This window comes from Moschus berezovskii, chromosome 12 (genome assembly GCF_049115385.1).
Source record: "Moschus berezovskii isolate FMDL1 chromosome 12, NW_MosBer_1.0, whole genome shotgun sequence".
Classification (NCBI taxonomy): Eukaryota; Metazoa; Chordata; class Mammalia; order Artiodactyla; family Moschidae; genus Moschus; species Moschus berezovskii.
Window position 1 is genome coordinate 13,727,994 of NC_142471.1, and position 15,006 is coordinate 13,742,999.

A 15,006-nucleotide genomic window follows, 5' to 3' on the forward strand; every position below is an offset into this window, starting at 1 on the left:
CATTGAAATCTTGGTCTGGTTTTGATATCAAGAGTAATACTGGCCTTGTAGAGTGAGTTAAGAAGTATCCTGTTTTTTGAAGGATTTTGTGAAGAATTTATATTAATTCCTATTAATGCTTGAATTCACTGGTACTACTCTCTGGTTCTGAATTTTTCTTGGTGGGTGGTTTTTTCATTGCTGGTTCGGTCTCATTATAGACCTGTTCATATTTGCTGTTTCTCCTGAGTCAGTTACAGTAGTTTGTCTAGGAATTTAGCCATTTCGTTCAGTTATATTTTAAAGCAATTTAAATAATAAATCTTGAGGCGTTCCCTGGCAGTTGAGTGGTTAGGATGCTGTGCTTTCACTGCTGTGGCCCAGGTTCAGTCCTGGTCGGGGGGCTAATAATCCCACAATGTGTGTGATGCAACCAAAAGAGAGAAAAAAAAAAAAGGAAGAAATCTTGTAATTATCCATGAAGTTAAACTTCTTGTTTCTTCATTGCTTTGTGTTGATCCACTTTCAACTGCTAACATTTTCTTTCTGCTTAATGGACATGAGTTTGGGTGAACTCCAGGAGTTGGTGATGGACAGGGAGGCCTGGCGTGCTGTGATTCATAGGGTCGCGGAGAGTCGGACACGACTAAGCGACTGAACTGAACTGAACTGAAAGGACTTTAGTGTAGGTCTGACGATGATGAATTATTTTTAACTTTCTAATGTCTAAAAAAAAGTTTTTTGCCTTCACTCTTGAGAGACACTTTTTTATTTTTCCTTTCAGTTTCATAAAGACATTGCTCCACTGTCTTTGTTTCTTGTGTGTATATGATGTGTCTTTCTCCTAGGGTTCACTTTAGGGTTTTCTGTGTATCAGTAGGATTTGAGCATTTCTATTATCATGAGCCTTTCTTTAGTTTTCTTTGTGGCTTTTGTATTTGGTATTCATTGAGCTTCTTGCATCTATATGTTGATAGTTTTCATCAAATTTGGAAAATTTTCAGCCTTATTGCTTTAAATATTTCCCCTAGCCCCCTCCCCCTTCTTTGGAGACTCTGTTGTTCGGTCACTAAGTCGTGTCTGACTCTTTGCCACCCCATGAACTGCAGCACACTAGGCTTCCCTTTCTTTCACTATCTCCCAGAGTTTTCTCAAACTCATGTCCATTGAGTCAGTGATGCCGTCCAACCATCTCATTCTCTGTTGCCCCCTTCTCCTCTTGCCCTCAGTCTTTCCCAGCACCAGGGTCTTTTGCTCTTCACGTCAGGTGGCCTGATTGTTGGAGCTTCAGCTTCAGCATCAGTCCTTCCAGTGAATATTCAGGGTTGATTTCCTTTAGGATTGACTGGTTTGATCTTGCCATCCAAGGGACTCTCAAGAGTCTTCTCCAGCACCATAGTTAAAAGCATCAATTCTTCAACACTCAGCCTTCTATACAGTTCAGCTCTCTAATTATATATATATATTAGGCTGCTTGAAGTGGTCACACCGGCTCTGTGAAACTTCAGTTCAGTCGCTCAGTCATGTCCAACTCTCTGCAACCGCATGAACCGCAGCACGCCAGGCCTCCCTGTCCATCACCAACTCCCAGAGTCTACCCAAACCCATGTCCATCGAATTGGTGATGCCATCCAACCATCTCATCCTCTTTTGTCCCCTTCTCCTCCTGCCCTTAATCTTTCCTAGCATCAGGGTCTTTTCAAATGAGTCAGCTGTTTGCATCAGGTGGCCAAACTACTGGAGTTTCAGCTTCAACATCAGTCCTTCCAATGAACACCCAGGACTGATCTCCTTTAGGATGGACTGGTTTGATCTCCTTGCAGTCCAGGGAACTCTCAAGAGTCTTCTCCAACACCACAGTTCAAAAGCATCAAAGCTTTTGAAAGTAAGCACTCAGCTTTCTTTATAGTCCAACTGTCACATCCATACATGACCACTGGAAAAACCATAGCCTTGACTAGACGGACCTTTGTTGACAAAGTAATGTCTCTGCTTTTTAATATGCTGTCTAGGTTGGTCATAACTTTCCTTCCAAGGAGTAAGCATCTTTTAATCATGCTGCAATCAGCATCTGCAGTGATTTTGGAGCTCAGAAAAATAAAATCAGCCATTATTTCCACTGTTTCCCCATCTGTTTGCCATGAAGTGATGGGACCAGATGCCATGATCTTAGTTTTCTGAATGTTGAGCTTCAAGCCAACTTTTTCGCTCTCCTCTTTCACTTTCATCAAGAGGCTCTTTAGTTCTTCTTCACTTTCTGCCATAAGGGTGGTGTCATCTGCATATCTGAGCTTATTGATATTTCTACCAGCAATCTTGATTCCAGCTTGTGCTTCTTCCAGCCCAGCGTTCCTCATTATGTACTCTGCACATAAGTTAAATAAGCAGGGTGACAATATACAGCCTTCACGTACTCCTTTTCCTATTTGGAACCAGTCTGTTGTTCCATGTCCAGTTCTAACTGTTGCTTCCTGACCTGCATCTAGGTTTCTCAAGAAGCAGGTCAGGTGGTCTGGAATTCTATCTCTTTCAGAATTTTCCACAGTTTATTGTGATCCACACAGTCAAAGGCTTTGGCATAGTCAATAAAGCAGAAATCGATGTTTACCAGGTGCTTTATTCATATTTTTCATTCTTTTTTCTTCTACATTTTGAACAATTTGTTATGTCTTCAATTCATTAATAGTTTGTTGTGAAATATTTAGCCTGCTGTTAATCCCGTTCAGTGTATTTTAAATCTCATACATTGATATTTTCATCTCCTTAGTTCAATTTGGGTCTCTCTCTTTTTTTTTAATGTCATTTGTCTCTCCCTGTGTTTTTTGAACATGAAGGTCTTTAAAATATAGTTGTAATAGCTTTTTTAATGTATTTCTGTGAATTCCAGCATCTGTGTCTTTCTAGGTCAATTTCAGTCATTTTTAAAATTATGGGTTGTGTTTTCTTTGTATGTCTGATCATTTTTGTTTGGATGTCAAAAAATTGAATTTTATTTTACTGAATGCTAGATATTTTTATATTTCTGTAAATATTTGTGAGACTTGTGCAATTACATGGAAACAATTTGATCCTTTCAGGTCTTGTTTTTAAGATTTTTTGGCAGGATCAGGTCCATGTTTAGTCTGGAGCTAGTTATTTCCCACTACTGAGGCAAGACCTTTTTGAGTCCTCTACCCAGTCATGAGTCTGAAGTTTCCCAGTCTGTCTGGTGGGAACATTCACTATTCCTGTCCTGGTTGAGTGGTGAGCTCTGTGTCTTCTCATTTTTATGTGCTTCTTTCCTTCGCTTCAGTTAGTTTCTTTGTATGCCTGCCCTTATCAGTGTTCTCCTGCACACCCAAAGGGTGTCCTCTTAAGATCTCTGGCCTTCTCTCCCTTGCAGCTTCTCCTCTGGCACTGTATCCTTTGAACCTAGTTGCCTTGGTCTCAGATTGTCAACTTCCCCTCATCAACTCAGGGAGCTAGCTGGGCTCTGCTTGGGAGAGGACTTCTGTGCTATGGTGTGGAAACCAAGGCAGTTAGCTCTGCAGGCACTTGTTTCTTGTTCTTCCAGAGATCAGTGTACTTTATTACCTAATGTTCAGTATTTTGAAAATCATTGTTTCGTATATTGGGTTTATTTTTTAATTGATTTTGTTTGTGTTGTTTCGAGTGTGAGAGTAAATCTGGTCCATATTACTTCATCTTGGCTGTAAGAGGAAATCTCTTTAGTCTGTTTTAAAGAGTAAGAATTGATGGCTCCTAGACTTTATTTTTTTTGGCTCCAAAATCACTGCAGATGCTGATTGCAGCCATGAAATTAAAAGACGCTTACTCCTTGGAAGGAAAGTTATGACCAACCTTGATAGCATATTAAAAAGCAGAGACATTACTTTGCCAACCAAGGTCCATCTAGTTAAGGCTATGGTTTTTCCTGTGGTCATGTATGGATGTGAGAGTTGGACTGTGAAGAAAGCTGATCACTGAAGAATTGATGCTTTTGAACTGTGGTGCTGGAGAAGACTCTTGAGAGTCCCTTGGACAGCAAGGAGATCCAACCAGTCCATTCTAAAGGAGATCAATCCAGGGTGTTCATTGGAAGGACTGATGCTAAAGCTGAAACTGCAATACTTTGGCCACCTCATGCGACGAGTTGACTCACTGGAAAAGACTCTGATGCTGGGAAAGGTTGGGGGCAGGAGGAGAAGGGGACGACCGAGAATGAGATGGCTGGATGGCATCACCAACTCTGTGGACATGAGTTTGAGTGAACTCCGGGAGTTGGTGATGGATAGGGAGGCCTGGCGTGCTGTGATTCATGGGGTCACGCAGAGTTGGACACGACTGAGTGACTGAACTGAACTGAACTGAAACTTTCTTTCTGGGGCTTTCCTGGTGGCTCAGTGGTGAAGAATGCACCTGCTAACACAGAAGACTTAGGAGATGTTGGTTCGATTCTTAGGTGGGGAAGATCCCTAGAGTAGGAAATGGCAATCAAGTCCAGTATTCTGCCTGGAAAACCCCATGGATACGGGAGCCTGGCAGGCTTAGTGACTGAACAACAACAACTATACGGATTTCTTTCTACTCTGAGCTCTTTGATTTTGTTTTACATCTGTGACAGTTCCATTTCCCATTTCCACAATATCCCACCCTCAAAATACCTGTCTGCTGTTGGTGCTTGGAATGTTGCTTGGGATTACCTTTGGGTTATGAATGAATCTTGTTTATCATACACACACACTGCTACAGTGATGGCAGTCAGGGTGTAACAGCATGAAAATGGGTGTGTTCTCTAATACTATTCTTAACGTATTTAGAACTGTCATAATCCAGTTTTTTAGGATGTTATTGAAGAATTTGTTTCAGGAACTAGGTAAATAAGACTTTAATTGGAATGCTTAAAGTAGAATGCTTGGTTAACAAGTACGGAGCTCTGCAACTAACATTTATATTCTAAAGTAATTACAACAACTTCTCTTTCATTTCAGTGGGTAATATTCAACATAAGATATTTAACTGTAAGATAGGCATGTAAGATCTCTCAGACCTATATTTTGCTTAAAGGAAGGAGAAAGATGACTTTGGCTTTAATGCGATCACTTAATAGTTATATTGCCATATTTATAACTATTTTTCATTTCTGGACCTGTTTTTCCTAGACAAAATGGAGTTAAAAACAGCACTGTTCTGAAAGGATGGCATGAGAAATGTATAAAAATACTTTATAAATCAGTATTTTTTCAAGATTTTGGATCAAAACTCACTTATAAAGATTTTGTGTGGCTAGCTCATGTATATGTGTATATGTGTATGGATTTACAATACAAAATTTGCTACTATACATAATGTATGCCAATATTTCCTGTTCTGTTTCATTGAAAAGTAAACCTTAGGTGCGTGTGGTTGCATTCACTTGGATTCAGCTCTTTGTAACCCCATGGATTGTAGTCCCCCGCAGGCTCCTCTGTCCATGGAATTTTCCAGACAAGAATATTGGAGTGGGTTGCCATTTCCTACTCCAGGGCATCTTCCCAATCCAGAGATCAAACCTGTGTCTCTTGGAGTCTCCTGCATTGGCAGGCCACTGGGAGGCCATTAATGGATGATGTCTCAGTTTCAAATACACTGTCTATATGAAGAGAGAAATTATGATGTAGCATATTAATGAAAGGTTGAAGAACTTAGATTATTTCATTCAAAATATCAAGTTTGAGTCTAGTACAGTTAAATATGTGTAACTTTATTAATAGTTTATTCAAGATTATATCTTCACATTTTTAGCTTTAGTCTTTCTTTCCTACTAGTTAGGCTAGTACTAACTTATAAATAATTTAGAGCGATGTCTTTTAAGTTTTAAACAATGAAATTTAAGTGGTTTCTTATGCAAAGAATTAGTTTTGAGACATGTTAAAAGTCCTGAAACTATTACTAGATTTGCATCTTTATTTTTTACTTAGTTTTCTTAATACTGATTTTTTTCCTTATTTTTCTATATCACTTAAAATAAGATTTAAAATCAGTAAAACAGATGCCATCATAGTAAAATTTACTTGTGAATTAAATTTTTAAGGATACCTGGTTATATTTCGGTTAACTAAAGTAATAAATGACTAAGGATAGTAAAGTCCATTGTTTGTGATCCACTAGCCCAAAGAAGTTTTAATCTGTCCTACGTTTTGTACAGAGATGTGCCATGGGGGGGAGGGGAATATCACAGCATTTTACACAGAAGGCCTCCAGACTTTCCAGATAAGTAAGGATCAATGAGGATCAATGTTCCCCGGTGACTTTCTTCCATAGGTTCTGCTGCAGTGGTAGAAACCAGTTCTGTTAAAAGCTAGCTGTACTATGACATATTCTTCTTGACAAACACTTCTTTAGTAGAGTAGTTCTCTCTGCAGTATAGGCCTTCCCTGCTTCCTGTCTCCTAGGTTTAATCTTCTCTATTTCTATAATTAAGTATCCTTAAAGTTTAGAAAGAAACATGGAAGAGCTCAGATAACTGGTTGTGGTATGAACAATAGCATGTAATTTTGTAAATTTATAATGGATTCTTTGGAGAAGGGAATGGCAACCCACTCCAGTATTCTTGCCTGGAGAATTCCATGGACAGAAGAACCTGGTGGGCTATAGTCCATAGGATCGCAGAGTCAGACACAACTGAGCGACTAACCCACCCACGCACATAATGGATTCTTTAATTTTTTTCCTGCAGATAAAAACATGTTCGTGTTTTTCTTTATATAGACTCCAAACCTTTCCAGACTTGTAGGAAATCTGTTGCTTTGTAATACAGTGGAAAGAATTATGTGATCTAATGCTCAAATAATCTACTGGAAGAAAGACTTTGGATATAAAAATGTTTCTTAATGTGTTTTCCAGATGTCTGTGGCCTTCTGAAATTGCTTCCCCATCCACTTAATTTTAAGTCTCTTAGATTCACTGAGTTGAGCTATAGAAATTAATTAAGTAGAATGCTTGAATTGAATAAACAGTAAGAAAATACCTCTCTCTAGAAAGCCATTATCAATATAACAAAAACAGTTTATAGAAGCTCAACTCCCAAATGGTGATATGTTATACTTGGGAAATGGTGAGTTAATTGAAATATTATGTTAGTACAGAGTTATTCGTGATGTAATTTGCAAATAGTTCAGTCAGTTCAGTTCAGTTCAGTCGCTCAGTCGTGTCCGACTTTCCGCAACCCCATGAATCACAGCATGCCAGGCCTCCCTGTCCATCACCAACTCCCGGAGTACACTCAAACTCATGTCCACAGAGTCGGTGATGCCATCCAGCCATCCCATTCTCCGTCGTCCCCTTCTCCCCCCGCCCCCAACCCTTCCCAGCATCAGAGTCCTTTCCAGTGAGTCAACTCGTCACATGAGGTGGCCAAAGTATAGGAGTTTCAGCTTTAGCATCAGTCCTTCTAATGAACACCCAGGATCGATCTCCCTTAGAATGGACTGGTTGAATCTCCTTGCGATACAAGGGACTCTCAAGAGTCTTCTCCAACACCACAGTTCAAAAGCATCGATTCTTCAGCGATCAGCTTTCTTCACAGTCCAACTCTCACATCCATACATGACCACAGGAAAAACCATAGCCTTGACTAGATGGACCTTTGTTGGCAAAGTAATGTCTCTGCTTTTTAATATATTATCAAGGTTGGTCATAACTTTCCTTCCAAGGAGTAAGCGTCTTTTAATTTCATGGCTGCAATGCAGTTAGGGACTGATATAATCTATGTAACACAAACTATGCTAAACATAATTTTAATGTTTCCTTGATTCATTCAAGGTATGGACGTGTAGATATTCTGGTTGAAAGTATTACATATAAGTGTTTCAGAAGGTATTTTTCTTAATTCTTTCCCCCAGCATTAACTGAATATTATATAGTATGTTAGTGGCTCTCATTGGTGCTCTGCCTATGATATCACATAGCTAAGTTTACTACAGCTGTCAACAGTTTTATATACTTAAGGAAACAAAATTCTGATTGATTCTGATGTGTTTCTTTCAGAAAAATCGGCACCCATGGATTTTATCTGACTGTTTAGATCAGGTTTTTTTACTCTGGATATCATGGTAACAGTATAGGAAATATGCATTATTTCTGATGTCTGCAAGTAGTCTTCACTGCTGAAGGAAGCAATTTTTTAAGCTACAGGCAAATTCATTTTGGTACCTTTTATGGAAATCTTGATTTTGTTTTTACTTTTTTATAACCTTTTGCAAAAGGTATTAACAAGCAAAGAGCTCATCTCATTAGGCAAGTCCACATTAATAAGAATGCCTAGAAGAGGGTTGATTCTTCAGACCCGGACCCACTGGCTACTGCTGGGTCTTGCTTTACTCTGCAGTTTGATATTATTTTTATACCTTCTGGAATGTGCCCCCCAGACTGATGGAAATGCATCTCTTCCTGGCATCATTGGGGAAAATTACGGTAAAGAGTATTATCAAGCCCTCCTACAGGAGCAAGAAGAGCATTATCAAACCAGAGCAACCAGTCTGAAACGCCAAATTGCCCAGCTGAAGCAGGAGCTGCAAGAAATGAGTGAGAAGATGCGATCTTTGCAAGACAAGAAGAGTGTGGGGGCCAACGGCGCAAGCCATCAAGGCCACAGAGAGCACGCTCCTGGTGACCTGTTAGAGCTTCTTCATTCGCAGATTGACAGAGCTGAAGTTAGCATAGGGGCCAAGCTACCCAGCGAGTATGGAGTCATTCCCTTTGAAAGCTTTACCTTAACGAAAGTGTTCCAGTTGGAAATGGGTCTCACTCGCCATCCTGAGGAAAAGCCAGTTAGAAAAGATAAGCGAGATGAATTGGTAGAAGTTATTGAAGCTGGCTTGGAGGTCATTAATAATCCTGATGAAGATGATGAACAGGAAGATGAGGATGGTCCCCTTGGAGAGAAACTGATATTTAATGAAAATGACTTCATAGAAGGTAATGTGAAAAATGTATTGGTCCGTTAACATTAGTATGACAAAATTCTGTTATTGTATGCTGATAATGTCAGAAAAAGTTATAATGTGATCGAAATAAAATAGAAAATAAGAACAAGGGAAATAGAAGAAATCTTGTGATTCATGGGGTCGCAGAGAGTCGGACACGACTGAGCGACTGAACTGAACTGAACTGAAGCTTGTATAGCAGAATACTCCCCAAGTTGAATGGCTCTTAGGGTTGTATGTGTATTTGCATGTGTATGTATTTGCATTCATCTGTGAACTGGTTTTGATGTTCCTTTTTTATATTTTTTAAAATGTATGAACTAAGGCTCAAAATTTGAAAACCATTTGCTAAAGGAAAGAAGAACCTAATTAAGATTAGTGGTTATTCTGTATTTTGAGTAGAGGAGAAACACAAGTCAGAGCATCAAGAAGGCATACATCATTTTAAAAAACATATTTGGCATTTGGAAAAATAAAGAAATAAACCCATTTTCTTAATACAGACTGCAGAAAGAGCATAGCATTTCTATATGTCAAGATGGGACACAGCTCAAAAGTTGAGGAGCCCTCGTATACATTTAAGAAATTTGTTGATATAATTATAGGTTGTATCAGGAATAATTATAGACCCCAACCCATCTCCATCTTCTACCCCATGCTAGATATTTAATTGTAGGCTTAAAGCTGTTTTGAATACAGATATTTCTTAAAGGTTCTCTTTGCTTGATTCTGTATGCCACATGTAGTTTTTTGGTTTTTTTTTTTTTTACCCCAATCTTCATGGGTATCACTTGCTATAATATAATACCTTCAGCCTTTGGAGGCCATCAGCAAGGACCTTGTGCTCTTCTGTGGCATTTCAGCTATCTTCTCCCTGTAGCCATCTCTTTTTACCCCATCACTTCCTGCGGTTTTTGATGAGTTGTTTCTTTCAAAACTCCTGTAGTTTTTCTGCAGGCTCAGCTTTTTCTCTTTTCACTCAATATGTTTATAGCTTATGGCAGAATTGAAAGCTGCAGAGGAAGTAACTAAGATATGTAAAATGTCTTCATGTCTTCTTAAAAAGAAAGGAACCTATGCCAGTTTTATATTCTGTAGCTTCTGCTTTTTTTTTTTTAATATAATTCTCCTGGGATTCTGTCACTTATAGGATTTTTCTCTGTTATGGAACATATTTTGTCCTTAGCTTTTCCTCCATAGTGCCACTTCCCTCAGAAAAATAATTACGGACAATGATTTAGTAGATCCTGTTCCTCTTCCAGACTTCAGCTTAGATGTCACTTCCTCTGCCCTGTGCCCCCTCTCAGCACTGATTTGTAGTTCTGTTAGACTATAAGCCTCAGGAGGAGTGGGACCAATCTCTTGTTCACCGTTTTATTTCCAGATATTGGCTGACTGACACATCTGTAGGTCTAATCTCTCTCCTGAGTGTCACACTTAAAAATCAGATTGCTTGATAGACTTCCAGGCTTTTCTCCCAAAGGCATCTCAAATCGCTGTGTTTAAGTTTTTACTGATTTTTCTTTGTCTGGCTTCGTTCTGTCTAGAGTCTGTGTGTTTGCATGTGTATATCACTATGTTACTATTTCCTTTTTCTGTCTCCATTGCCAGAGGGAACTGGGGCCATGCAGCCCTCTTTATACCATTAGTACATGGCACAGACACACTCAGTTCATTTTTTGTTAAGCTGAATCAAGCAACAGAAGTTTTGACTTTCAGGTCTAGAATTTAATATTGCTAGAAGTAATTTCTTTATTTTCATCATTTGGTTTCTGTGTTGATAGATTCTGCTATTAAAAAAAAGTCATGTAAAAAGGAATCATCATCATTTGGAGTAAATTTTATGGATTGAATAATAGAGCAGAATATTTTTTTAACCTTCTTTTAAAGTAGTAGTTTTTGCTGACTGTATCATGGGGATACAATTTTCACAAATGTATTAAAGCTCTGCAAGTCTGATTTCACACTTTTGATCGTTGAGTAAAGTCAGTAGTCATACTGAATTTGTGAACTTTGATATGGAGACATCTTTGTTCCTAATTCTTTCCTTTAGGTTATTATCGCACTGAGAAAGATAAGGGCACACAGTATGAACTGTTTTTTAAGAAAGCAGACCTTATGGAATATAGACACGTGACTCTCTTTCGCCCTTTTGGACCTCTCATGAAAGTGAAGAGTGAGATGATTGACATTACTAGATCAATTATTAATATCATCGTGCCACTTGCTGAAAGAACTGAAGCATTTGCACAGTTTATGCAGAACTTCAGGTAATTCCCAGAGCTTAGTGATTTGGCTAAGTGCTCCTAAAAAAAAAAAAATTTCATGCCATTTTATTTCGTTTACCTTCACTGAGTAGGGTTACTTAGAATTGCAGAATAATTTTATAGGCTTTGGGGAACTTTATGTTTTTAATATTCCCTTTATTCTTAAGGCATGTATAGTATATATTGTGTTATTGACAATTTGAACTGTGAAGTAAATTGAGGGTGACAACTATTAGGAACCAAATTTGATTACCTTTATAATTGTGTTTGAATTCATTTTAGGACAAGTTGAATTTTTAAAAATAACTTTATTGAGGCGTAACTTATATACAATAAAATTGACCTATTCCAAGCATACAGGTTTCATGACTTCTGACAAACTTATACATTCTGGTAACTGCCTTTCCAGTTAAGATATGGAACATTACTATCTCCCCAGAAAACTCCCCTGAGAACAATTTGAATTTCAGAATTAGAAGAAAAGACAAATGTTCAAGTAAAAATGGGAGAATGTTATTCCATCTTGGGAAGCAGATATTGTAATGGTTTTAAAAGCATTTTTAAAAATTATTAAATTTGGATATTTTTATATGCTGAAGTGTTAAAAATTAACAACTATATATTTGACTTTTGATTTAAGAAAAGTTTTGTTTTTTTTAATTTAATAATTGTCATGTTTTTAACACTTTAATATGGTAATCTTAATTCTTTGTAATCCCAATTTTTGTTCTCATTGGAGTTGTTGGATATAAAAACTAGTTAACACAATTCTGTTACAGAACATCTAGAAATCATGCTTCCAAATGAGTTTTGCCTTTTTGAAATTGCTCGCTTGAGATCTGATTTCCTAAAGCATTTTTTAATTGCCTTTTTGGAATTACCTTCAGATGCTACATTTTTCTCTACAGTTAATAATCTCAGTCGTGACAAATATTTATTCCTTGATGATAGGTATAATTTCTCTAATTAGGTAGTCTGAGGACAAAATAAGTTTTGAACTAAAACTTGAGTTATTTATTTGATTTTGAACTGATTGAACTTAATTCTTTGAGTAGCTTATAGTTTGCTTCCGAAAGCAATACCAAAGCAAAAGTTCCAAAGATGTTTCAAAATATGGCAGCTTCTTGGGCTGCTTACATTGGCTTTCCAAGTGTTGCATTCATTTTGACATAGATGCTGTTATACGTTTGCTGTGATGCCTTTAATAATTCAGCAATATTGCCAGTTTTATATTTCCTTAGCTTCATGTGATTTCATTCTAAATGAGTAATGCCTTATTTGTTTTCTTGTAAAGCTTCGTATGATTGCCTTCTGAATGAGTAGTGCCTTCTATATTTTCCTGAATGAACTTTATTTTTCAACCCTGTCAGGGATGTATGTATTCATCAGGACAAGAGAATTCATCTCACAGTGGTGTATTTTGGTAAAGAAGGACTTTCTAAAGTCAAGTCTATCCTAGAATCTGTCGCAAGGTTGGTGAGCCATGTCCACATTGAAGTCTTGTATGTATAATAGCAGAAGAGTGAGAATTTCAGATACTTAATGAATTAATAACTTTGAATAGTTGCTGTTGAAAGTTGGCTGAGATGTGAGTGGTGGTAGTAGTAAGTTCCTCATTTCACCCCTGAGTTTATTCATGCAGCTCTAATGACTCGTCTTCCCTTAACCACAGCATGGCATGATTAGGGTGCCCTTATTCTGTGGCCCACTCACCTTCTTTGTATTTGCCTCCACTCACTCTTCATCTCCTTCTTTTGAACTCTTTACTTTTTTCTAAATCTAATCCTTTCACTTTGATATCATCTCCTAAACTTGTCTCTTACTTGCCACCTTTCTTTCCTTCCATTTTCCTAAGTTCTTTCTCTCCCTGCAAATGATGCTTAGGTCTCCCCTATCCTTCAGAGACCCCTGCCTGACTGTGCAGTACCCAGTAACTACCGTTAGATTTCTGTCCTTTCACAGCTAAACCTCACAGAACAGTAGTTCTCTAACCAAGCAACTCATGTAGTACCTGGCACATAGTAGGTGCTCAGAGGTTTGAATGGATGAATTAGTCATTCCTTAATACTCCATTATTAATTCTGTAGCATCTCTTCCTTTTCATCTCTAAGTTACGGGCCCAGAGTTATGACCTAACTGCCAATTTTAGGCTTTTCTCTGTCATCCTCTTTGACTGCTTTCTTACACTTGATACCTAACCATATTTCCTTCTTGAAACTCTCCTCTGATGTTTGTAAAATGTATATATTTTGTAAATGTAGATATGTTGTGATGTAAGATACTAGGGTGATTTTCTTTTCTGACCACATCAACTCTGTATCCTTTACTTGCTTCTTTACCTTTCTGCTAGTTGTGGCCACTCCCTAAGAGTCCAGCTTTGGCCGGCCTTTCTTCTCGAGTCGTTCAACTAACATTCATTGAGTCCCACCGACTATGTTCCAGGTACACTGCTTGGGAGTCTGACTGGGGTGGTTGGGATAGGACTGGGCACAGAGGAGGGAGTGCGCTCCCTATCCCAAAGGGACTCACAGCATTGGGGTGTGCAAAACACTGTCTTCTCCTTCCCCAGCTCCTCCTCCTGATGGCCCTCTTTCAGTTCACACTAAGCTCATTCTCATAATCCCTGGGCTTGATGTCTGAGAGCAGCATCTTTCACACATTCTTTCCCTGTAATTAGTCAGTTTCTGCGCACTGCCCAGGGCCTCTGCTCTGTCCTTTCCTTGCTGTTGCCACCACCCTAACCCAGGTTCCTTTCCCTCCTTACCATTTTCAGATCACCTACTAAGTGCCAGTGACTGATGTTAGTATTACAGAAGTTGCATTAATCAAGACTCCTCTGTGGCAAATGATGGAAACTTATTAACTTATTTTGTATTTACTTGAGGAAAATGGGAGCGTTATTGAAGAATCTTGGATGACTTCCCAGATTAAAGGGATTATTAAAACCAAATTTAATGAAGAATACCAAAGCAGCTTTGGTGTCTCAGTGACTGGGGTCAGAGACTTGAATACCATCAGAATTCTCTTGTCTTCTTGTCTGTTTTTCTCTGCATGTTGACTTCATTCTCCTGTTTCAGATTGGCTCCTTCCACATGTGAGGTATATGGCTGTTGGCGGCTCTGGGCTCACATCTTCTCAGCTTTGCTGTCAGAGAGGAAAGAGCTTTCTCCCAGGTCCAGCTGAGAAAATCCCAGGGAAGGACTTTTGCCCAGTCTTGAGCCAGTTACTATGGCCAGGTGGGGTGGGGATATTTTGATTAGCCCAGCTTGAGTCTGGCTCCCTGCCCCTAGGAAGTCACTGTGGTTGGTATATTATGAGTTCCTCCACTTGATCCTGGGAGTGAGAGGTGGTGATTGACAGTTTCTTCAAAAGAAGAGAGAAATTTGCAACATGTGGGGTGGAGGGGCATGGGCACTCAGAGTCCACTCCATGCCTTGTTTGAGCCTTGGCATCCCTCTCTCCAGTCTCCATTCTATCCTGTTGTAAGAGTAATCTTTTTAAAATGTTCCTTTTTTGATCCAGCTATCCCCTAGTGCAGTAGTTCTCCAACATCAATCACCTGGAGTGACTTGTCGTGAGAGAGTCGCAGATGCTTGGCTCCTCCCCTAATATCCGATTCAGGGGTTTGGGGTCAGGCCTGAGAATTTGTGTTTCTAACACGTTCCCAGGCAGATCTGATGCAGTGGGTGCAGTCCCTTGGCTGTGGAAACCACTGCCCTTGTGGAAAAACCCTGACTCCTCCTTGACTTCAGAACACTAACCAAGTTCTTTAACCTCTCCTCCTCAATCTGACCCTTTTCTGGTCTTCTCATTGT

At 38.9% G+C, this 15,006-nt stretch overlaps 1 protein-coding gene across 9 annotated transcripts in view; it reads left to right on the forward strand.

Annotated features, from left to right (window-relative positions):
• Window positions 1-15,006, forward strand: part of CSGALNACT2 (chondroitin sulfate N-acetylgalactosaminyltransferase 2) — a 72,075-nt gene that overhangs the window by 19,933 nt on the left and 37,136 nt on the right. For 8 of the 9 annotated variants that reach the window (XM_055425688.2, XM_055425691.2, XM_088841879.1 and 5 more), the window contains 3 exons: window positions 7,987-8,916; window positions 10,978-11,194; window positions 12,562-12,663. In XM_055425688.2, the coding sequence (XP_055281663.1) occupies window positions 8,157-8,916; window positions 10,978-11,194; window positions 12,562-12,663 (1,079 nt within the window). In that variant the 5' untranslated portion in view covers window positions 7,987-8,156. The remainder of the gene's footprint in view (window positions 1-7,986; window positions 8,917-10,977; window positions 11,195-12,561; window positions 12,664-15,006) is intronic. The other variant, XM_055425693.2, reaches the window with a different exon arrangement.